Source organism: Drosophila suzukii, chromosome 2L, assembly GCF_043229965.1.
Source record: "Drosophila suzukii chromosome 2L, CBGP_Dsuzu_IsoJpt1.0, whole genome shotgun sequence".
Taxonomy (NCBI): Eukaryota; Metazoa; Arthropoda; class Insecta; order Diptera; family Drosophilidae; genus Drosophila; species Drosophila suzukii.
The window spans coordinates 14,836,762-14,861,038 of NC_092080.1; the positions used below are offsets into that span (position 1 = coordinate 14,836,762).

At 40.7% G+C, this 24,277-nt stretch overlaps 2 protein-coding genes across 2 annotated transcripts; one reads left to right on the plus strand and one right to left on the minus strand.

Moving 5' to 3' along the window:
• Window positions 1-3,409: 3,409 nt before the first annotated feature.
• Window positions 3,410-6,027, minus strand: LOC108010283 (coiled-coil domain-containing protein 42 like-2). The gene is made up of 4 exons (XM_017075156.3): window positions 5,729-6,027; window positions 4,384-4,838; window positions 3,725-4,012; window positions 3,410-3,649 (listed from the first exon to the last, which is right to left on the minus strand). Exons 1-4 carry the CDS (start codon window positions 5,839-5,841, stop codon window positions 3,498-3,500), a joined length of 1,008 nt encoding a protein of 335 aa, XP_016930645.2. The 5' UTR covers window positions 5,842-6,027; the 3' UTR covers window positions 3,410-3,497.
• Window positions 6,028-6,483: 456 nt separating this feature from the next.
• LOC108010486 (coiled-coil domain-containing protein 42 like-2) lies at window positions 6,484-7,769 on the plus strand. Its single transcript, XM_017075361.4, has 4 exons — window positions 6,484-6,639; window positions 6,703-7,157; window positions 7,219-7,506; window positions 7,564-7,769. Exons 1-4 carry the CDS (start codon window positions 6,527-6,529, stop codon window positions 7,701-7,703), a joined length of 996 nt encoding a protein of 331 aa, XP_016930850.2. The 5' UTR covers window positions 6,484-6,526; the 3' UTR covers window positions 7,704-7,769.
• Window positions 7,770-24,277: the final 16,508 nt, after the last annotated feature.

The following is a 24,277-nucleotide window of genomic DNA, read 5'->3' on the forward strand; positions in this document are numbered from 1 at the left end:
TTAGTGTAGGAAGAGGAAAAAACGCCCAAATTACATCCTCGGCCACTGTGCATTTTGCATTTTGCATTTTGCAGTCGCCACATTTGCATTTGCATGGCTGGTGCCACAAACTGGCCCGAGGCGACGTCATCGACATCGACATCGCCGTCGTGGAGCATTATTAAAGATGCATAGCTTGAAATATTCAATCAAGTAGACGGTGGTGGTGGTGGTGGTGGTGCAGTGGTTCGGTGGTTCAGGGGCTCAGTGGTGCGGGGGCGGATATAGAGCCACAAAATTGGCAGCGCCATCGTCGGTGTGTTGATTTATGCAACATTGAAGTTGACGCTGCAAAGTCACATTTGGCTGTTGGTCGAAAGCTGTTTGGGCCGGGCTCTAACTCTCGGCTCTGGCTGGTCTGGTCTGGTTTGGGCCACATAAGCAAATATTTTGTGGCTATGCTAGCTGGCTGAAATACATTGTGTATGGGGCATACACACACACACGTGTGTGTCTATACATCCTGCAGGCATTGAATTATATTGCATGTTGTATGCCCCATGTTGTATGCGGCTCGCACAGGAGCCCAAGTCGAATGGCTATTTCCAGTCTCACGCCACAAGGAGAACAGGAAAGCAGGAAAACAGGAGGACTGGACCCAAAGACTCGACTTCCCGAATGTCACCGAATGGCCCATGGGTGCCCATGTGCCTATGTGTGTGCCGGTTAATTTGTTATTCAAATTTGTGTGTTATATATTGTTATTACAATGAAAATTGTTGCTGCCCCTCTGTGTGGGACTGACTGGTCGGAAGCAGTTCACTTGTTTTGACCGACGGGCAAAGCAAAGGTTACGTCGACTTGGCCAGGGTCAATAGTTTCAGTTGGCATTGAGGTGGTTCCTCGCTGGAGAGCATTTATTTGATGGTTTCTAAGCTGAATTATTTATTATCCGACTGTGTTCGTCCTGTTATTAGTTTTAGGATTACGTTCAGGCTCTGGTGACATACCTAAATAAGTTAGTGGAATTATCATCAATGCTTTCTAAAAGTCTTCAAAAAACATGCTATGATATTTTTAAATGTGTCTCGTCCTTATTTAGGCAATAATTTCGTTTTACAATGAGTGGGTTCTCGTTGGAAACCATTGATTCGATAATTTCCCAGCTGTATTATTTATTATTTGAATGTCCTGTTATTAAACTCAGGATTTCGTTCAGGCTCTGGTTATGTATCTAAATAAGTTAGTGTAATTATCAAGATTGTTTTCTGAGTATCTGGAACTACCTGCAATGATATTTTTAAATGTATCGCCTCTTTATTGATATCGATAAATTTGTTCTACTCCAAAAGAAAACCATATTTTCGGTTTCTCGTTTGAGACGATTTATTTGGTTGTATCTAAATTATTTATTATCCAATTGTGCTTTTCCTATTATTAAGTTTAGGTTTACATTTTAGCTTGGTGAAATTTTATCTTTATCAACATTGCTTTCTCGCTGTCCTTTAAAGCCTTAAATGATGTTTTTAACAATTGATTAATCACCTCTTTGTTTCTATCGTTGATTTTGATCTACTCCATTAGAGAATTTATTTCCCTGAATATTTATTAAATTTATAATCAGCAAACTATTAATACAGCTAAATATTACACAGGCATAAATTACTATTATTTATGAGCTTTCTATCAAACTGAACATAAATTCACATCTCTTTTTCAATGATTTGTTTAAAATGAATTTTCCCAGCCCATCACTTTAAATAATCTCCAATTAATCCTTATCTTTAACCGTATGCCAGGCATTTATGGAACAATTGAACCCCATTAATTAGCTCCTCGGGCAAGTGGAGCCCCAACTCCCAGGTGTCCCATTCATTCACCTTGACACCTGGAAAAAAAAGTTGGAAACCCTAGAAAAGTTTAAGGGGCAACAACTATCAGGGATTAAGGCTTAACCGTCTGGTCAAGCGTCTGGCGGGTTCCTCCTTCTACGGAACTGATTCATTGGGTTTGGGTTTGGGTTTGGGTTGGTGCTTGGGTTTGGTATTGGGTTTGTTGGCTGTCTAGTCCGGTAAACCCCGAGGGGAATATGCGACGGCTAAGCGGATTAATTCACTGACGTGCTGCTCAATGGGGAAACGGGTAAGGCAAATTGAAAATAGAAAGAAATAGGAGCGAGGAACGTGCAACGAAATCCAATCATAATTATAGAGTCCAACGCCTCGAGTCGATGAAATTTACACAACAAAAGGTGGCCGCGACATTTTCAGCTGTCAGCATTAATTAAAATGTTTCCATACATCATCAGCTTCGGTCGAGTTCTTACACCTTTTCGGGGACTGGGATCCAATCGAAAAGACTCGACCAGCCCGAGCGGAAATGTCTTTGGAGAACTGGAATCCGAAACACGACTAAAAGCCGACATGGCATAAAGATGTCAAAGCCCGAAGGGGTTGGGGTATAGGAAATATCTCGCAGATTGCCTGCTTCTGGAAAATTTCAAATTTATTTCTGGCCCTAGGGCATTGTCAATCCCATAATTTGTGGTTAATATTCGCTACTCATAAACGAAATTATTAATAGGTGATATTTATGTATTTGTAGGTTGTGCATAATTAAAATAAAACAAAAGTGCCTCTAAAAAATGTTTTATTAAAATGGTTTTATACAGTTTCCCATAAACAATTCAAACAAAAGCCGACTGTTGACAGACATTAAAGTTGCATTTTCCGCAAAAGTGTTGAATCGAAAAGCTTCTTGTGCATTCGGGCAGAGGGCGGAGGTCGTGTCAAGAGTTGGACAGGTTAAACGACGAATCGAGACTCCTGTCAATAAATAATTGAAAATCAGAGCCGTCGGCAGAACGGTTGACTATTGTTTTTTGTCACCGTCTCTTTTCGGTGGTAATTAAAAAAGTTTTTTCCAACTGAAAAATAGAAAGGAATTGCCAATGGACCAGGGCGTTTATTTTTTTATTTTTTTTTTTAGACCGGCTAATTGTCATGCAGAGAAGTGGAAATGGCAGGAGCATTTTCCCGGGCTGACGTAATTAAAAAGCCGTCAAGCGAAGTTGGCGCAGTCAGCGCTAAATGTCCAATTGATGCACAGAGTCTGGTGCTTAAGTACTGGCCACTCATCCCGCCTGCAGCTCTCTAATTAAATAAGCCAGTGTCACATTTGTCTTGAGTGTCCGACAATTTGGTGACTTATGATGACTGCAGAGCAGGACGCGAGAAAACCCGGACCCGGTCCCGATTTTGGACCCAGCATTGAGGAAGTTGAGGAGAAAGATTTATGAGGTAAAAGCAATTAGAAAGTGGCATTAACAACCGAATGCAGAGCGTAGAACGATTAATAACCGCTCCAAACTGCAAACGCAGCTGAAAGTTAAGAATGAGTATGTGATATAATACATAAGAAGTCTGTGATATTGAATGTACTATTTTATAAATATTTTTGTTGGCTTTATAACTTATTCAATCTTTAAATCTTTGAATACTTTGAATTTTTCCATCATCTTAGCATAGAGTTTGATCTCTAACTTCACCTTGTTTAACTGCGGAATCGGATGATTCCATCTCCTTCATAACGCCAGTCAATATCTCTACTTCGTTTTTAATGGAATCTAAGAGTTTGCCAAAATCACCGCGAGCAGCAAAGAAAGGTATATCTGCAAAAAATATAGTTATAATAAATTCTCACCAGATATAAGCAATTCTTTTATCCTGGCACTTTAGTATCTCACCTCGTCGACGACATAGAATCCGATGAAGGTTGGTAATCGCATCTATTGTGCGTTCCTTCTCCATATAACTATTGTTGATGGCATCCTTGGTAGTGGCCAGAATCTTCTCCCACCTGAGACACTGCATCCGAGACTCGTTGTAGGACCTCTCGAGCCTGGCTAGATCATTTTTGAGGCCCAACACCGAAAGAGCCGCTTCGTTGGTAATCTGCACCATACGCTGCCGCATACTTTCGATCTCGACCAATTTCTCATGCTCCAGTTTGTTGATCTCCACTTGAGCCAGCACTGCAGGGAAATGAATTGAAATAGTAATTAAATCATTACATATTTTAGAGATAAAATAAAAAAGTGTTTCCTGATAATCATGTACTTAAGAATAGTTAGAAATAGTGTTAGAAGATAAGAAATATTATTAAAGGTATAGGCATCTATTCTAAACGCTGAAGTTAAAAATATCAATAATTTAAAGACAAGACCACCCATCTTAATGAAGAATAAATACAATGAAGCAAGTCCTTTAAAACTTACTTATCAAGAAACCAAGTTCCTAAGAATAGTTAGGAATATAATAGGCCTCTATCCTAAATGTTATAAATATCTTTAATTTTGAATATAATGCCACACATTATCAATCTAGAAAGTTCTTTAAAACTTACTTAGGGCATCGCAGCGATCGATGCAGTCCTTCGGGGATACGAATATGTCGGATACCTTGACCACCTCGTCGAGCACCTTCTCGTAGGGCTGGAACTCCTGGACGGTGGCCTTGAGAGCCTCCCGAAAGGCCTTGAGCTCGCTGATCTGGGTCATGAAGCTCTCAATGCCCTCGCCGAGTTCCTTGTGGTAGAGGGTTTCCCTCTGGGCGGTCTTCTCCGCCACTCGCTTCTTGTCCGCACAATCCTTGATGAAGCTGTTCACCTCGATGAAGCGCTTCCTCAGCCGCTCCTGGATCTTGTACATGTTCCGCTGCCTGGCAATGTTCAACTTGGACTGCCGCTTGGCGCTGGACAACATCTCCTCCTGCAACTTGACCATGGCATCGTGCTCGCGGAGATTGTTCACGTAAATCAACTCAATGGAATCGCCCGCGGAGTCCGAGTTGGGCGGAATCCTACATGAAACAGATATATAAATATCGTGATCTTAAGGTGTTTCTAATATAATGCTTGTAATCAAATTATTAATGAACAAGGGAGAACGCTATAGTCGAGTTCCTCGACTATCAGATACCCGTTACTCAGCTAAATGGAGATATGCAAGCAGCAAAGCGAGATTAAAATGCGCCACCTACCGGCGGTATACAGATTTAAGCGTTATGGGCGTTAGAGTGGGCGTGGCAAATTTTTTTTTGGATCAATCGATAGGTATTGACGAGACCAATACATTTCAGTTAAAAACTTGTATCTAGCATGAAAATTGTGGGCGTCACAGGGTTTTGCGGTTTGTGGGCGTTAAAGTGGGCGTGGCAAACTTTTTTTTGGGTCAATCGATAGGTATTGATGAGAACATTACATTTCAGTTAAAATTTTCTATCTAGCATGAAAACTGTAGGAGCCACAGTTTTGGGCGGTTTGTGGGCGTTAGAGTGGGCGTGGCAGTCTACTGAAACAAACTTGCGCTGCGTAGGAAGCTCAGGAATCTGCACGCCAAATCTCAATAGCCTAGCTCCCATAGTTTCCGAGATCTCAGCGTTCATCCGGACAGACGGACAGACGGACAGACGGACAGACGGACAGACGGACAGACGGACAGACGGACAGACGGACAGACGGACATGGCTAGATCGACTCGGCTAGTGATCCTGATCAAGAATATATATACTTTATGGGGTCGGAAACGCTTCCTTCTGCCTGTTACATACTTTCCGACGAATCTAGTATACCCTTTTACTCTACGAGTAACGGGTATAAAAAGAGGTCTTAAGATATAACATCTTATCGGAATATTGGTATCATTGAGTGTAGCCACTTTATGGTACCTGAAATGTACTTTATTACTCACACAAAGAACTTGTTTTGCTGCTTCGAGCATATATAGTCACCCACGGCATCCTCGGGCCGCAGGTCCAGATTTCCCAGGACATCGAGCTTCTTGGTGGGCTTCACGCGGGGCATCTTGGTTCCCTTGACCGAAAACAAAGGCTTCAAGTGTAAGTTGTGTTTTTTCCCTTTTTTGTTTGGTTTCCGCGGTACTGCGGATTGTGCTTTGTGTAGCTACGTGTACTGTGTGTTTACTTTTCGGACTGTGTTATTGTTTTGTAATAAAAATTAACAAGACCTACTTGGAACATGATTTTTATTTGGGTGACACAAAAATAACTTGGGTTGCCAGGGGGTTCTTCGATCACCTTGGTAATGGTTTTTGGGAGGGAGAAAAACCCATTCGCTGTTATAGCAACTGTTCCCTTTAAACTTTCATTAATGTTTCTATTTGTATGACCCCATTTATTCCATACACTTAATGAAAAAAACGTTATGTATTTATTTAATGGCCTTATCCCAGTGCTCCAAGTTATTACTTATTTGGAATACACTATAAAATTAATATGCAATGTAAAGTTGAAGTAATTTGTTTAATATTTGTAATATTATTTTTACTACCTAACATTTGAAATAGAAAACGGAAATGTACTATTTGACTGAGGAACTTTAAAACACGAAAGCATTGACTTTGATATCAGCTTTTAGACTTTCATTAAATATCATAAATCACAGACCCTTCGACACAACATTACCTAACAAATATTCCTAAATATTTACGAACATTTCGTTTTCAAAGATTATATTTTAACAAGCCAAGATGCCGCGCCGTAAGCCCACCATAAAGACCGATGTGATCGGCGATTTGGACCTCAACCCAGAGGTGGCCATCGATGATTATCGCGTCTCTCGCCAGCAAGATCAGTTCTTCGTGTAAGCTTACATGTTAACTAAATTTAAGTAAAGAAAAGGCAATTATCTGTATATACCCCTTAGAAAACCGCCGAATTGGGATTCTGCTGGCGATACAATTGAAATGCTGTATATAGCCAATCTCCGGGAATACGATGCCATGAAACAGGTTCAGTCGCAACTTCTGAAAGATGCCAAACGCCAGACGGCAATGAATGTGCAGCGCATCCGTAAGATGTATAAAATTCAGGAGCGCCTGCGCAAACGCTTTGTGGAGGTTAACGGGTTCATCAAGGATTGTGCGGACAAGAAGCGCAGTGCCGACAAATCGATTCGCGAGGAAACCGTTCTCCACGAAGAGCTTACCAAGGAGATAGACGAGTGCAAGATCTCCGTCGCCGAGCTGGGCACCTTTCGCAACGCCCTCAAGGCCACTGTCGACCAATATCAGCCCTATGAAAGGGTTCTGGAGGAGGTGGTCAAAGTATCTAATATCTTTACATCGACTAAGGACTGCATCGACCGCTGCGATGCTTTAAGTGAGTTTTAAATACCTTCTGCAAGAGTTTAAATAGGTTTATAAGTATACTCCTTTTGTAGTGCTTGCCCAGGTGGAGATCAACAAACTGGAGAGCCTGAAACTCAACGAGATCGAAGAGATGCGCCAGCGAATGGTTCAGATCACCAGCGATGCGGCTTTGACCGTCTTGGGTCTCAAAAACGATTTGGCCCGACTGGATCGTTCGTATGTCAACTCTGGAGCCACTTGCCTCAAATGGGAGAAGATCCTGAGCACCTGCAAGGACACCACATCGCACTACAATCTCGATAAGGAACGCATGTTAGATGGCATCCAGATTCTGTACCGCATGCTCTGCAAGCGCCGAGGTGAGTCCTTGAATTCCTACGACCTAGTTCTACCCTATATTAACCTCTTCCTTATAGACATTGTACCGAGTTATCATAGCTACGAGATCGATCACATTATGACCTTCGCCATGCGCGAAATCAGTCTTCTTTCTGCGGTCCTCCAGGAATTGGAGGCCAACAAGGGCGATAAGGTCGGCGCAGGACGTTTGTGCTAAATGGAAGATATATTATATTTTTAGGGGGACATGGATAAATATATTGTTTTCGATGCTTTAAAACCATGGAAATGTGTTTAATACGGGAGAAGAAAAGCTTTATAGATATGCGTTAAGATTATATTACATTTAGAATGGAACATTAGATAGTACTTCCTGTGCCGTTTTAAAAATAGTTAGATCACAACTAAAGGATTACCCTCAATAATATTTATTAGACCCAAAATTAATGTAATTCTATGTAACTGAAAAAATTGTACTGGTTTTTTAACCCTTTTAAAGATTGCTCGATTCAAGAAAGGGTTATGAAATTCAATCCTCGCAGGGAAATGTTACAAATAAAACGTATGACTTGATTTACGGTCTCCAAAATGTTTAGGCTTTATCAGGCACCAAGACTACAAACATCTGTACTGAGTGGCTCCATCCTTAACAACTTAAATGGGCTCCACCCCTGCCACACTTTCTGCTTTATGGCTGCCATAACAGTTGTCTAACCCTAAAACCTTGCCAGCCCCCAAAAAACCCACAAAATTCGGATGAGCATTGTTGTTGCCCGAGCCCAAAAAAGAAAATCAAATGAAATTCGATAAAAAGGAAATGCAACCGAAGACAGGAGAGATATATTGGGGCTGGGGCAACTTTCAAGTGGCACTCGAACTTCAAATCAGGATGGGGAGCTAACCGATGGGCAGGAAAATAAAGTTGGCAAATCGAATCTGCGACATCTTTTCATTCAATTGCCAATTGGATTCTATGGCCCAGGGATAATCTAACTTAAGCACAGATAATTCTTTTATGCGAACATTTTGATTTCTGTCCTCGCATTTACAACAACGTTGGCCGAATGGAACTAGCAACTAATTTTTTGTACCAAAGGGCCGTTGCCACGCCTCCTACGCCCCCAACGCCCACACCGGATGCGAAGTTCAGTAGCCAGCGAAGGCGTGGCACTTGTCTCTTATTCAATTTGCTTTATTTGATTTGCGATTTTTGCTGATATCAGCTGGAAAAGAAAGTCCCAGGACACCCGACAGGACACTCGCAGATAAACCTAGGCTAAAAATCAAATCAAATGGAAAGCAAAATAAAATGCAGGGACATTTATTTTGAGCGAGTACGAAAAAAAACTGGTAAAAGATGTAGAAAAAGAAATCAAACTAGATGGGTAAAACAAACATTTGGTTTATTTAAATGGACCGTATGGACGTCCCACAAGTTGTCCTGGCCCAAGGCGGCCTTTCATATAATTCGGATTCGGCTTTTGAGGTCCTCCAGCCTCTTCGATATCAATTACATTAAATTGCTCATCGGAATGGGTCTGCCTCTTATACAAATCGTGTAAACACCAAAGATTTGTTGTCTGTCATTTAAATAATTGAAAAATGCATTCCATTCTCGTTTTGATTTGAGTTATTTCGCAGGCAGGCAGGATTGAAGTGTTTCGGCATTACAATGAATCTTTTAGAGAAATGAACAGCTATCTCTGAATGTATCCAGCCGAGTTCACATTTCATTGTGTCCTGTCCGTGGGTACAATAAAGCCTAATGGCATTCTCAGCTAATCCCTTAATTGCATTACAATTAACTGTCTGCGAATTAAATAATATTGCCAGTAATGCGGTGTAGGTGAAATGAGGACACGCAAATTGCGTGGGTGGTTTCGAAAATTTGGGAATGTTTTAGTTGAGTTTATAATTAATGCAAACAGTTTTTGGTTACGTTTGTTTTCAACTTTCAAAACAAGTTAGGACCCTAGGGTATTATGTGAATCGGAATTCAGGCAGTAAATTGAGTTTACAATGCTCTGCAGAATATAATTATTAATTAATGTTTATTATAAAATAAATGTTTTATAACTTTATATTAATTGTAGTAAAATATAAGTAGTTAAAATTAAAATTTATATTTTATTTTTCAATGCCCAAGAGTTACTGGATGCTGATGATACTTCAATTACATATAACTATCCGAACTGAGAACTACCTTTCCACCTCCGCAATTATCCTTTGCGAAAGTTCTGCAGCTTCTTGGCGCTTTTGCTGCCATTTGCTTTTTTCCTGCTTACTAGACGAAACACTTAATTTAACTTTACAAGTTCTTAATGTGACGGCCAGACAGAAAAGTTGGGCGACTGCAGGACGAAAAGGGCTGCCCACTTGTATGGGACACTGGCGACAAATGGCAATTAGAGAAACAATGCCCGGCAAATCGAGTGCAAAGCCAAAAGGCAGCAGACAAAATAGGCGCAATTAAAGGACACTTTGCCAAGACAACTCAAAGAAGTCGCTTTAAAGTTGAAACAGGAATCCAGTAAATCCAGGCGGTAGCTGCAATAAATGTCAAGCGATTATCCCGACAACAAAGGCTGGCTCGGCAATCGGAATCAAAAGAGCAGCCAGAAGCCAGAAGGCGGCTTGATTAATACTATAACACATGATTTATTATGCCTGTCAATCGGCGGAGGGGAAGCCCATTATGAAAGCTCGCTCCAGAGATTGAAATCGGAATCGTTGGGTGTCGTAGATGGGAGATGGGAGATGGGCAATGGAGTTGGATTTACTGACGGAGTCGGAGACATGGAGACACGCCTGTGATAAGATGGCAAATCGGCTTATGCCCTGGGACAACAACAATCGGCATCATCAATTCACTTGGCGACATTAATATCCTCCCGGCAAAAGGGACGGGATCCAAAAGCTGTCGTCTGACATTTGTGACACCTGCATTGATTTGTCTTCCTTTTTTATACCCCGTTGCCAGGCAATCCAAGGGTATGCTGTACTTGAAAGTGCGAGCAACAGGCAAAGGCACGTTTTTTCTGACCACAAATATTTAGGTTGCAAGTAAAATAAAATATAAAAGTTGCTGTTACCCACAATTTTAAAAAATACGGTTAAAATGAAAAATATCCCACACAGAAAAAGACACCTAAAATTAATTTAATATTCCCATGATAAATGTATTAGGCATCATTTTTATCATCAATGCGAATTTGATCCTTAAAAAACATATCTAAAATCGAAAAAGAGAGAAAACATCGAGATGGCGCTTAAAATAACTCGGTGAAAATACGAGACAACCATACTCCGAAATAAAAAAGGATTCCAAAAAGCAAGATGGCGAACCTTTCAAAGTTATACGTCTCGTATATAGATAGAATTGTTACTGAATTACATTAAATGATAATCATATCAACACACAACAGTATTTTTTAACAATACACAAATTTTTAAAAACATTTTTAACTTAACACTTTATATATTTCAGTTGCAACCGAACTCAATTCAACTTTCGGTTACCTATAATATTGTTAAAAGATCTCTTAAAGGTTTCTCCCCTTTAGAGGGTATATAGTATTTGTAATACCCATTCTTCTTTCTTTATTGTGTCATTGGACTTGGTGGGCAGAGAGGTATTCCACCTGCCGCCCCCAACTCGCTTGACGGAGTACCTTTCATGTCTTACAAATGCCTTTTTTATGCGCTAATGTTGCTGCGGCTTCCGGCGACTTTAAGTTACCGGAGTACCGCCCAGCCACCCCCTCAATGAGAGCCATTAGTGCGGGGGGTTCTAATGGCCCGACGACAAGGAGCTGCAATTAGAGCACACTCAAACTGGGAAGTCAACTACCCGAAAGAGATGAGGCCGAATGACTTTTCCTACCTCGCATAGTTGATAATTTATTCATTTGCCGGCTGGAACGACAACATTTATGGACCTCTGTGTTTGCCGAAAGTTAACCACACACATGCCAAGACGAAATACCTGGAGAACTGCAAAGTACCAACCCTTAATGGCTTCATTAGAGATACGCTTGTGAGAGATGCCAGAAACAGCATCCCCCAATCGAATCGTATTGAAAATTTTTTAATTCATTTGATTGGGCGTCAAAATCAACGGCTTAAATAGTTGTGCAAAATATGTGTTAAACATCTGCGGGATTGTTCCTCAAGTCCCTAACCCAACCCCATTGTTATCCCGACCCTTGCTTAAGCCCTCACAATTTTCCAGACCATTGTTCGATTTTAAAGACTCTCGGCACAACTGTTGGGAAATTGAAAAAACGGATACGGAATTGGAATTGTAAATTTTACACTTATCCAAGCGGCATTTGTTCGCTTTTTATTGAGCCGAATTGTGCTCGGCATATGTCCATGTGTGATTCTGATTGTGTGCCCTCTGCTCCTTGATTACAATTTGCATAAAAATATCGTTCAGATTGAGGGCCTCGAGAATTATGTTGCACATTTATGGTTCCCGAATCGAGCCTTAAAGGAAGCAAACTCTTGTCTTTTATCGTTTTCCTTTGTTATCCGCACGGAAGAGTTGGGGTCTACAAGGTAGTCTCTTTGAAAGGGTTTAAGATGGATGACAGCTGAAATTTATTACGCCTAATGATTGTCAGATGTGGGTTAGTCTGTTTCAACCACCAGTTGGGGTAAGGCCAATTTTATTTACCACAAAAGATCTAAGGAAATTTTTTATTCTCAGTTTTTACTTGGTAAAGGAAAAGCAGGATTGATATCTTACTTTAAAAAATTAACATTTAAAAGGCCTTACTTCATTTAAACAGCTTTAATAGTGTTCATTCTGTTTTCCCATTAAGGAAAACTTTTAGAAGCATTGAGTTCTAAAATCAACACCTTAACCCAAAACCAAGCTCTCAATTTCCTCAACCAAATGAATTTATGTTAACCAAAAATACCTGTTCATCCTGCTTCCATTTACTGCACGTCTGGGTCGTGTCAGAGCTACAATCTTCCTAGACAGCAACGAATAACCACCGAGCGCCACTCCAAAAAACCCAGGGCACCAGGTCTCCAAGGCTGCCCATCCCATCCGAACCGAACCCATACCATCGCCTCATCCAATTCGTGGCGTGTAAATATTTATAAATATTGACAGCTTAAAGTGAAGTTTATAAGTGACACGAGGCAGACTTACCACCCCTGCGCCATGAAAGCAGGAAAAAGGAAGCTTTTTAGGTAACATCAACAACAACACTTGTGGTCAAACTTGAAAGCCTCTTTGATGGTTTTGCTCCAGAGTTCTAGGGTTTGGGTAATGAAGTTCGCCACTCGAGGCTGTCAGAAGTACGTGCGATAGGGATGGATGGATGGATAGATAGAGGGTCGGTGACTTGGTGAAAATATTGACAAAGCAATTTGCCTGTCAGACAATTAAGTGCTTAATTGTATGAATGTGTGGCTCGTGGCAGGGGTGATACCATATAAAGGGAGGCGGCAGGGTCTCAAGACCCCCGACCGGAAGTTGCTTAGGTTTAAATCTTCTGTTTGCTCAGCACCCCCTTCTGGATGATAAACCAATCCAAAGTGACGTGGGATTTATGAGACAGATTCTGTTCTATCTCCAGACAAGTGAAGCAATAATCACAGAGCCATAAATCTCAAGGGCCCTCAGTGGCAAAACGAGTGCCAGCAGGGGCGGTAATTTTTAATATAATTCAGCATTCAGATTTAGCTACAGCTACAGCTAGAGCTTCAGCCAGATATGGCCGGAATGTCGAGCGACCCTTCCTGACACTTTGTCACAAAGCGAAACAACGTCGAGTGGTATGCAAAAATACTCGAATATATCAAGAGTATTATGGCAGGCCAGCCGGGTGGCAGAATAGGGGATCATCTGATGCTCAAGGACTCGGTTTTGCATAGAAGTGGAAGCCGAGATGGTGGGACTTGTACTGGCCGATAAGCAAAGTGTGGCAGTGAAAGTGGGCAGTGATGCACTCAGCTTAACTGCCACTAAGTGGACTGCATCGCGTTGCCAGATAGATGCATTAGTAGATCCCATCAGAATGCCATTCAGCTGGGCCAGAAAACTGTAATCAAGTCGAAAGTCTTACAAAAAACCTAAGCAAACTGGGTCAGGCAAATAAAGAGTGTGCTGAGCAGGCATCCTCACATGTGAGCCAAGCCCTCACATTCACATTCACATTCACCGAGCTTCCTTTACATTCACCAACTTTCCTTCTCGCTTTACAAATTGTCGCCATTTACCGACGTTGAGCACCCAAAGGTCCTTCGCAGAAAGTCAACCTGGATTTAGATGTGCTCCCCCATAGAAAGGGGTCTCACATTTACATCTGCTGAATTCAACTAGCTTGTGATTTATGTCCTGCAATTGACATGAGATTTTTCGGTTGTCAGCTAGGCAAACTCCTCCTTTAAGTCAGGTGGCTTTAAGGTAACCTAAGGCAACTCCAGCCTAATTCGCACCTCAATATCCATGAGGACCACAGACCACTGAAACCACAAGCTATGCATGACCTGGGCATCCCAAAAACTTAATTACCGCCTGGTCAGCAGCTACTTATTGGGGGAGTCAAATAAGTGCGGGGAGTCGTGGGGATCCGTAGACATGATTGGCCCCTTCACACCTCATAAAGAGCCACTCAAACCGGAGGACTGGGATAGAGGCCCCGGCAAAGTGACCACAATAATAAACGCAATTTTAGCAGAAATCCAATTAAGTGCCGAGGCATATGAGGCGAGACGTCTCTCCAAGAAAGTTTGCCATTTGGCGAAACTGGAAATCCATCAAAATATAGCATGAAGAAGAGCCAATTCCCTATAGATAAATGATTAAAATTATTAAATCTATAAACAGAATTGGGAATCACTAAATACGAAGAATGTGAAACAAAGCTACATCTATCTATCTATCTTTTTAAAACTAAGTAACCGCTAAGGAAGCTCAAACATATTTATACTTCATAACATATTGTTTGCAATTTTAAGCAACATAACTAGTACATTTTAAGATCTGTTTCTTAATGCTAGGTTTTCCATTAAAAAAATCGATTTAGCTAATATTTATTTGCTTTTATTTTGGAAAATGCATAAATCTCCCAAAACTTCAATTTGATCGAATTAATAATTTTAAGAGATATAGTCTTTCAAAGTATGTTCTTCAGTTTAGCCATAAGTAACAGAAGAGTCTTACAATTTTCGCTCTGCTATTACCCATCCTATAAAATTTAGATTTCAACCAAATTAGTGATGTAATCTAAGGAAATTACATATTTTACAATATAATCAAGGAACTTCTTCATAGAGTATCCTAACTACGACCGGTCAACAACTTTCCCCAGTCCCCGGAGCAACAGCCTCATTGATGTAGTCCCCGATGACGATGAGTATTATAACCACGATAGTGAGTGGATAGTTTGGCCACTCTCCTCAACTGTCTGGCATTTATTGCGTTCTCTGATAAAAATTGCAATTATTTAGCCAAAACGTCGGGGGCAGCAGTGTAAGCAGGCGAAGACTTTCCAAGGAGGCTGACTTGGCAGAGTGGACAACATGACAAAGTCGTCTGTAATTTATTTCCACTTGGACAGTGTTTACTTAGCCCTGGCCAAGAGGGAAGGAGGGAAGGGACGGGACTCAAAGTAAACAGGCAGCAGGAGCAGCAATTTCGGGATTGTCATTGATGTGGCCGGAGGACATGGATGGATGATCAGACCAGAGCTTGAGATGCGACATCCATGTGGGCGTCCAATGGAACTGCGCCTAATGAAGTGCATGCAAATCTCTTGATGTGAGCACCGGCGCCTTCTAATGAGTCCAACTTTGTGGCTAAAAGGTGTGGCATCTGGGCCCCAAGTTTTAATGCAGCCCAGCTGCCTTCAGTTGCTTGGAAAGTGCAGTGCTGAGTGTTCAACTTTGCCACTCGAAGAGTAGCCAAGAGGTAGTTCTAGTCCTCCAACCCTTTTTCACAACTATGGCATATACACTTGGCAAAAAGTATTATTATTATTAAAGTATGATTTATTGATAGCAAAAATTTCAACATTTTTAAATACTAAATCAAATATTTTACTGAATTTCTTTATGTTCCCTCAACATATCTTAGCTATTTTAAATTCTAGTTCCCCTTTTACTTTTGTCCAAGTGCATTTGACTTGGCCAATGTGCTGCCGTTTGCTGTTTTGATGTTGATAAATGATGTTGCATTTTCATTTAGGAAATTTGTTGCCAAAGAATAGTCACTGATTGACTAACACGATGAGGAGCTGGCGATCTGTAGAGCTGGAGGCAGCAGACAAGTGGCTGCTTGTCAGCAAAGCGTTTAGTGGCAAGATACACAGTGCCTGGACAAAGACAACTTCCCGGCTGGAGATCTTCGGTGGCTGGCGAATCAATTATGCCACAGACACCAGTTGCAATCAGTTCCGAGCCCAGAAAGCCACTGCAGCGGAGACAAAGAGCGAGTTTATTGGGTGGCACGATGGCTTCAGTGGCAGTTGCTAATGCAAAAAGTTTTCCAACTCCTGATGCCAGAATGCCAGTTGGCCGGGGACGTCTTGGTGTGGCGCCATCTATGGCTAAGTAAACACAGGTGAGCAGAGGGGTACTTCTTGAGAAGTCGTTCTATAGTTAGTCATGATTGAATCCATCTGAAGTGGGAGCAGCACTGGACTCGGTCCGGGATAGTTTGCCTTCCTTAAAAGCAAGTAATTTACTTTAAAAGCAATAAGATTAAAATTAAAATGATGATGGTTACGTGTAATTGAGTTGACTACTCTAGTTTCACTTCTACTTTAGTTTCAAGATGCAAATTAATTTATACACAATAGCAATGAAACTTAGTGCCAAAAAGTTATACGGTAACTAGACGTCGACTTTCAGCGATCCTATGTTGCTAACAAATATTTTTGCAAAAACAAAATTAAATTTTAATTATGATGTTATAAAAGCATTTTTTAACTCATGGAATGTGGATGGGAAATAATTACCCCTGTAAGTTAATAAATTAAAAATGTATTGAATTACCAAAAAGTAGGTGAAAATCTAATGAAAATTGTAAGGCACTTAATTTAAATTCCTGGAATCAATACCGAAACCTACAATGTGAGACACCAAATATTTGCCAAAGTCTCCTTAATTAAGGAGACAAAACACGGTTAAGGTTGCAAGTACCATTCACAGTATTGAGCATCCTTTAATCGAAGTAGCGATGTTTGTTTGTCCTTGCCTTTCAAGCGACAAGTGCCTGATTCGAGCCAAAGGTGTTTGCAGAGAGTAGCCTAATGAAGTGACAGAAAAGGGACCGAGCCGAACTCATTGAAATTGAAAAACTCATTAAAAGCCAGCAGGAAACGGGGTAAAGGCAAATCCTGGGCCGGCCGGGACTAAATAAATGTTAAAACGCAACGAAGAAGTGTTAAAATATTCACCAACTTTGTAACTCTTTTTAACGAGCGATGCGTTGGCTGGGTGGGCGTGGCAACTAAAATAAACACATTTAAAGCGAAACTTTATGCACAGCCAAACTCATTTGCATGTTAAATATTTCACCCACCCAAAAGTGGGCGGCGATGGGCGTAAAGGAAGCCAAGTAGTAAACCGGAAAATTGTCTCGGAACTTCACACTTTAAAGTGCCGGCGACGAAGCAATTGGAAAAAATGCCGGCAAAACGTGAATGCTTTACGAAAATTTTAATTAAAATTCGCCATGAAGAAAGCGAGTGCGTAACATAGATGGAAAAGGGGGCGTGGCTGCCAAAACCCCCCTCCCGAAAAGTGGGCGTCTGTGGAAATTTCAATTAAATGCGCACATGCCAAAAAAGGGCAACTGAACCAAGTCCACAACAAATCGGAAGGTTGTGTTATGTTTTGGTTAAAATATTTTTAGGTGTTCGAAAGTTAAGTTACCCTTATTAGTCCTATGAAAAGTGAGGTAACACCATATTAAATATGTAATCTTTTAAATAAAATTTGATTCACAATCTATGGCTTCTCTATATTCAAATTGTAAATAAGCTTCTGACAATAACATGTTGCTCAAAATGTAATCAACCATATGAGCACCTGTCTTTTTTCTTATATTCCTATTTTCAAGCTAGGGACTGAGATCATCTTTAAATATTTGCAATGGAAACGCGTCGCTTAAATCTGCATCACTCCCTCCTAGGGCATCATCATTTGAACTGGAACTGCGGAACTTTGGTTCCAGTAAGTGATATAGATAAACACTTGAGGATGGCAAAAAGGATTTGGGGATTCGACTTGGGTGTCTAAGCTGCTTTTGCGCGAGGGCGTGGCGTGAAATGGAAATCAGGCAGCTCTTTAAGCCAACGCCACACTTGGCGAGGGTGGACGAAGCATTCTCCAGGAGGAGGTCAGAAGGCAGGGGTGGGTTAAAAGGGGTCCTTGAGGGGCAAGAAGGGGCCAGAAGGGGACCCCAGCCAAGAGATGGCTGCAAGTCAACTGTCTACTTTGCGTGTGCCCAGGACAACTGGCGGTGTCGCGTTGGGGGCGTCGTGAGCAGATATGTTCATTTGGCTGCTTTCTATTTGTAAATAACAAGTGACTTTAAGCAACATATGACGAAATGACTTGGTATTTAAATGGAATATTTATCATTGTTCTATTTTATAAACACAGATTTTCAGAACTAAATGTCTCCACTCTTAAGGTAATTTAGCATATAAACTATTAGAATGAACTAAAATTAATTTAAGTAGTATTTTACATTAGTATTTTACATTTATGTTCAAATACCTAAAATAATTTATATCAGTTAATGACACAGAAAGATAAAATTCCATATTTCCATTTGCTAAGATTAAGTTCCTAATCCTCTACTTATAAGTAATTTTACATTTTCCCATGACGAATTGATTTGTCTAAGAACAAGTTCCCGACATCAACACAGAGAGATATATTTAAGAACTTTGTTCTTGAAGTGAGAACATTCATTCTTAAAAACCCTGTAAGTATATTTTGGTATCAATTCTCTCAATGTTAGAACGAAATGGTGAGGAGGGAAATGATAAATTGAGTTTATATAATACATTTTTATTAAGAATACACTACTGAGATACACAATGTTAATAACGCCTATTCAACTTCATTCAAGCACAATGAAAACATTTTTAACTTCAAAAATGTAGTTATCTTTTTTTAAGAAAAGTTTCAACTCAAATGAGATCGTCAAAATTCTCTCCGTGAACGAATTCAAAAAATGGAACTAAAAGCAATACTAATGCAATGTTTATTGAATAAAAACTATAAAAATACATTCGTATTTAAGTTAAAGTATAATACTTAACATAAATACATTCATTGTACAAGTATTTTTTAAATTTAATGTATAAGGAAAGTAAACAAATGTATAAGAAAATGTATCTTATTCCCACAATTTATCATTCAGTTATCCCCGATTTTCCCATGACGATTTGCTGTGTCCAGAACAGGTCCCGACACCACTGCTCGTCAGGGCCTTGACTTCCAGATCCTGGCGCTGACTGGCACTGCGAACGAAACTGCGGCAGCTGGCAGTCAAGCATCCGAGCATCCGAGCAGTCAAGGCGGCCACTTGACAACGCTCGAGAGTTCCGCTGGCGTGTTTAAGATTAAAGCGTTGCGCCTTGCAACAAAAGTTGCAGTGACAATGGGCGGCCAGCCATGCGACTACGATGACGACGACGGTTACAAGTGGGCCCCAGGCCCCAGGCCCCCTGTTCCAAGTCCGGATCCCGGGTCCGGGTCCGGAAAAGGAATCCGCCACCCCGACACAGTCCCTTGAAGGAAAGTGCTTGAAAAAGAATGGCAGGCGGAATTGCAATGTCAGTGTCTCCGGAGAGCGGGGGAAAAAAGGCAGCACAATGTTGCCACATTGCCCCTGATGAGGGGGTGGCATGGGTAGAGGGGGGCTGGGGCACGGTTAGGTTGGCCAGCAAGTGCATGGCCTTGTCCTTGCTCATCCAGCTGGCGAAGAGGTCGTCCCCAAGCGGGAAATGTCAGACATAAGTCATTTAAGATAGCTGCTAAGTCAACCTCGGCTGCCAGGATTGGATCAACGCAGCTGAAACTGATTTCAAACTATTCCAAAACCGAATCAAGTTCATGTGCTGAGCTAAGTATGAATTAAATATTAAGAATGATTTATACTTAAATTAAATAAATATGTTTTGTTATTAAGTAACCACTAAATTTCTTTATAACTATTGTAACTACAGATTTAAATTACCATTCTTACTTAATTATTATCAATATTTCCTAACATCTGTGATTATACTTACCTACATATCAACTTCTAAATTTATATTGATCTATTATAACTAAGAATTTATCCTACCATGTTCAACTTAAATCAATGTTTCCCAAAATCTGTGATTATATCTACCATAAAATCCCTTAATTTGTTCTTTAATGTTTAGTTTATGTTTTCTTTCCCAAGCATGACATGTGTCTATCGTCACTACCCAATCGCTTCTTTAATTTGGGGGGCAAGTCTTTGGCACGTTTCGAGTCATTAGATTCGTGACATTTGTCGTTTGATTTCACCCGAGCAATAACTTGCTCGACCGTCCCTCCATTTCCGAGTTCGCCCCCTTTTTGGGATTCCCCGACTGCACTCATTCAAGCATTCATTCACCATTCACACGCATGCCTTCCCCCGGCAATCTCCAACCAGTCTTTTCGGATTGCAATGAAAACGCATTGTGGTCGAAATTGTTAACGAAATGTCAAACGGAAACGACGACGCCGCCGATGACAACAGCGGTAACCAGCCAACACAACAGCAATAGCAACTAAAGCAACAACAACTGAAGCAGCAACTGCAACAACTGCAGCAGCAACATCAAGCTGCAACATCGACGTCGCTGGCCAATAAAAATTCAATAGCCAGCGCAGCCAACGAGTGATTTTTACGCAGTCCGCAGAAGGGGAGAAATCTGGGGAAAATCAGGGGAAAACTCCCGCCAAAGGGTTTAATGTGGGCGAAGGGCGGAGAGGGGGTTCTACAAGCCGACTGATTGTGCGGTTGTTGTTACAATTGCAGCAATTGCTGTTGTTGTTGTTGCTGCAACTCGCACGTGATGAGTGCAATAATGAAGGCGGCAATCGGGGGGGCGGGGTTGCGTGGGCATGGGCGGAGGTTGGGAAAAAGGAAGGGGAGGGAGGGTCGTCGGTGATTTGGCAATCAAAGTGATTAGCGAGGAAGTGATTGGGCTGGGCGCAACGATGGTGGCAAATGCAGTGAAGGGTAACCAGTTCGGTTGGATTGCCGGGAACAATACTTACTGGGGAATTTTAAGAAAATGTGATTCGGAAAAGGGAAAGATGAAAAAATAATATTATAAGAAAAAGTCACTTGAGAGTAATCACTACAATGAATATTCTTTATTACTGTTTAAAGAGTACTTGAAAAAAGTTACTTCAGAAGAACATATACTTTAAGGAACACCAGTTGTAACTACAAAATTATAACTGTTACTTTTTAAAATTTCTATAATCCTTAAAATAATCATACTTTAAGGTCTTAGATTAAAGACTTGAAAACTATATTAAGAATTCTTATGTACTAACAAAATATACCAAGTTTTAGCCACACAATTAATAATTACTTATGTATATTTATGAAACACTTACGAAAACAATGGTAAGGTTTCCAGTAATCTGAGCCATTTTATCTAGTTTGAGGAAGTCACAGTACCCCTTTCCTGTGACCCACTGCTCACAATGAAAGAAGATTTGTAAAATAAAATATGAGAACTATATTAAGCATTCTTAAGTTTTTACATCATATACCTAGTCTTAGCAATAGATTCCATATTTATTTATATATATTTATGAAGCATTTACTAAAGTAATGATAATAAATATAAGGTTCCCAGTAATCTTATCCATTTTATCCAGTTCGAGGAAGTCACAGTACCCCTTTCCTGTGACCCACTGCTCACATCTAAGCCACTCGAAACTGGGCGACTGATTTAGCCATGCGACACCTTTACACTGTCTGCCTGCATTCGTGGCTCATTTCGGGGGAAAATAATGTACGAGTACGCGATATTTGTTGCCATTGCCGGTGTGTTGCCGTTGCACTGCTCTTAATTTCGGGTTTCAGTGAACAGGGCACGTATCCGCAGCTCCGATGTAATTATGGAGCGCACATGTGTTTGCCTGATTAGGCGATAGGTGGGCGTGGCAGCGATTTGTATGCAGCCCCCAAAGTTTCAACTGGAAAGGTGGTATACGATTCTGTTTTTTTTTCTGTTTTTTCAGTGCGTGACCGGGACTTGATGCGACATTTGACTTACAATTAAATGCGAATATATACAACTGATTATCGAATTTGTCGCGAATTTGTGTGTCATGTGGGCTTGGGGTCCCGCTCCATAAGTTGATCTGTGAGTTACGAGCGAAAAGGTGGGAGAACTGCAGTTGTTGTGGTCAGGTGCTAATAGTGTTGTTGCCTTGACATCTGAGGTATGAAGTTACACTGGGGCTGGGCAGCATGAATTGAAATTAATGAGAGGCTACATTACCGAAGGGGCGGAGCAAACAATACTACAATTTAAGTTCCATTTCACTAAATTAATTCAATTAGTAGTGCGTTCTTTGTGGCTAAACAATAGTTTGAATTTTAACAATACCGTAATTAGCTGTCAAAAAAATGTGAAATAAGAGAAATGGCTTTTATACATTTAAATGGAATCACGTTAATTTTTAATAGTAAATGGAATAAATTAAGCGCTCATTGCCAGTATTAAAGAATTATACAAATCTGTTGCAATTGGAACTAGACTATTTAAATACAAATACTTCGTGAATGGATAATCTGTATTATTATTGCAAGCTCTCTAACTTGGCTGACATCCTGCTCCTTCGGTCCGTGATGCGTGTCGTCCCCAGTGTCAAACTCATTTACCACTACGGACTACCTGACTCAACATCCAACTTAACCCCTCCATTTCTCCACCCCGCCCCTTAACCCATCAAGAATACAATTTGCGTATGCAGGCTCAACTAACGAGATGGGAGGTATGCTTTTCAGACCCTTCCCCTGTGAAATGCAAACCAATTTGCGGCAAGTGACTCGGTTGCCATCGTGACACATGCCGCGGACAAGGCTCTGCTTCCCTTACACTTAAAAAAGTGTTCTTAAGCTATAATTGGCAAAAAAAATAAAGAAACGTTTTGCAATTTTATTTTACACAGTCAAAAAAAATTATTGCTTTATCTGTGAAATGAATATTTTAAAGAAATTATATAGATAGATTTACTTTTTGACCCGTAAAAAAAATGGTTCTTTTAGGTAAAAATATTTATTATAAAAATATTATCATTAATATCTTAAAGTTTTCGTTAAATACCATTTAAACAATTCCCAATTCGTCATTACTAGAAGGAATTTATGCAGAAGAAAATATCTTTTTTTAGATCTCAGTATTTATTATAAAAATCTTTTTATTAATATCTTAAAGATTTTTTATTTACTTCTTCTACAATTCCCAAGTCGTCATTACTAGATGGAATTTATGCATAAGAATCACTGAATTTTTTTAATTAATCCCAATAAACGAAATATTTATCCGAGTGTATTTTTCGCGACTCCCGACTCTCGGCCCTCGACTCGAATGATGTATTGCTTCCGAATATGATGACGAGGCGCGTTAAGGAGGAAAAGGGGCATCCCCGGGCAGGGGAGTCGGGAAAAATCTGGGCTGAAATCTGGAAGCTCCGGGGGAAATGGAAATACGGCGACCAGCAGTCGCCGCCGTTGACGTCAGTCGTGTCATGGGCCACGCTCGAAATTTATTGCCACAGTTGTTAAGTACGAAATGCGTCGTAATTAGTTGCAACTTGAGTTATTTGTGCAACATTGCAGCCGCGGGGCAGGCGAAAGGGGGTGGCCAGGGCCCTAATGAGGCTCTCCCCATTCGCACATTAGACACGTACGTCTCTGTTTCGCCTTCGCTTACATTTTAAAATGCATAAATTTGAGTTTGCCATAAATTTCATGGTCCGTCGTCGTCGTCGTCTTGGCCATTTGCGGCATGCCAATGAGTTGTGGAGTGGCAGTAGAACCCGGGAAACAGGCGATGCCCAATCGCAGACTTAAGCCCGACTCGCCGCGATTTATCAGGAAATTGTTTATTATATTGTGGGAGAGAGCTTTTTATTTTTCTTATGGGCACCCTCCCATCGGGAACCACGCATGGTTTATGGCCGGGAGCATTGGCACTCTGAATCCCTCTGAATCACCACCCCTTTTCCGGGCGTGGGAAATCCTTGCCATCGCAATTGCAAACGGCCGGCGCTGACTATGATTCTGATTTATGCCGCAGATTGGCGCGATACAAACGTGCCAGCGATGGGACAAGATGGAAAGTCGAGTCGGGTCATGGAGTGACGATGGTCCCGGAATCGAAATGTCGGACAATGATAAACTGGGAGGCCAAACTGTTTTCAGTAATTGCCAATGTTCGCAGCTCCATTAAAACATGCATTTAATATGAAATGTGTTCTTGGCGGAATTTGGCTCAATAAATTCATAATTACAATGCTTTTATAATCCATTACAAATAATAGTTAACAAGATTAAAACTAGGTGCCTATTGTATTGTCTACTAGAAAGTCAATTATTGTTTACAACAATTACTTGAAAAAATTAAACATTAAATAAAATGCGCATATTTATGTTTATTTTATTGAAAAGCTTGACATTTACGATGCTCTTATTAAACTGAACTTAAACAAAATTTATTTAAACTTAATATTCACTTTGTTGTGATTTTTATATAAAGAACATGTAGA

Excerpts from the sequence above, each read along its gene's own strand:
- LOC108010283 (XM_017075156.3), bottom strand. The coding sequence starts at position 5,841 with ATGCCCCGCGTGAAGCCCACCAAGAAGCTCGATGTCCTGGGAAATCTG. Across the intron at positions 4,013-4,383 it reads CGATCGCTGCGATGCCCTAA|TGCTGGCTCAAGTGGAGATC; the intron begins GTAAGTTTTAAA and ends ATTTCCCTGCAG. Across the intron at positions 3,650-3,724 it reads GATTCTATGTCGTCGACGAG|ATATACCTTTCTTTGCTGCT; the intron begins GTGAGATACTAA and ends TATTTTTTGCAG.
- LOC108010486 (XM_017075361.4), top strand. The coding sequence starts at position 6,527 with ATGCCGCGCCGTAAGCCCACCATAAAGACCGATGTGATCGGCGATTTG. Across the intron at positions 7,158-7,218 it reads CGACCGCTGCGATGCTTTAA|TGCTTGCCCAGGTGGAGATC; the intron begins GTGAGTTTTAAA and ends CTCCTTTTGTAG. Across the intron at positions 7,507-7,563 it reads CATGCTCTGCAAGCGCCGAG|ACATTGTACCGAGTTATCAT; the intron begins GTGAGTCCTTGA and ends TCTTCCTTATAG.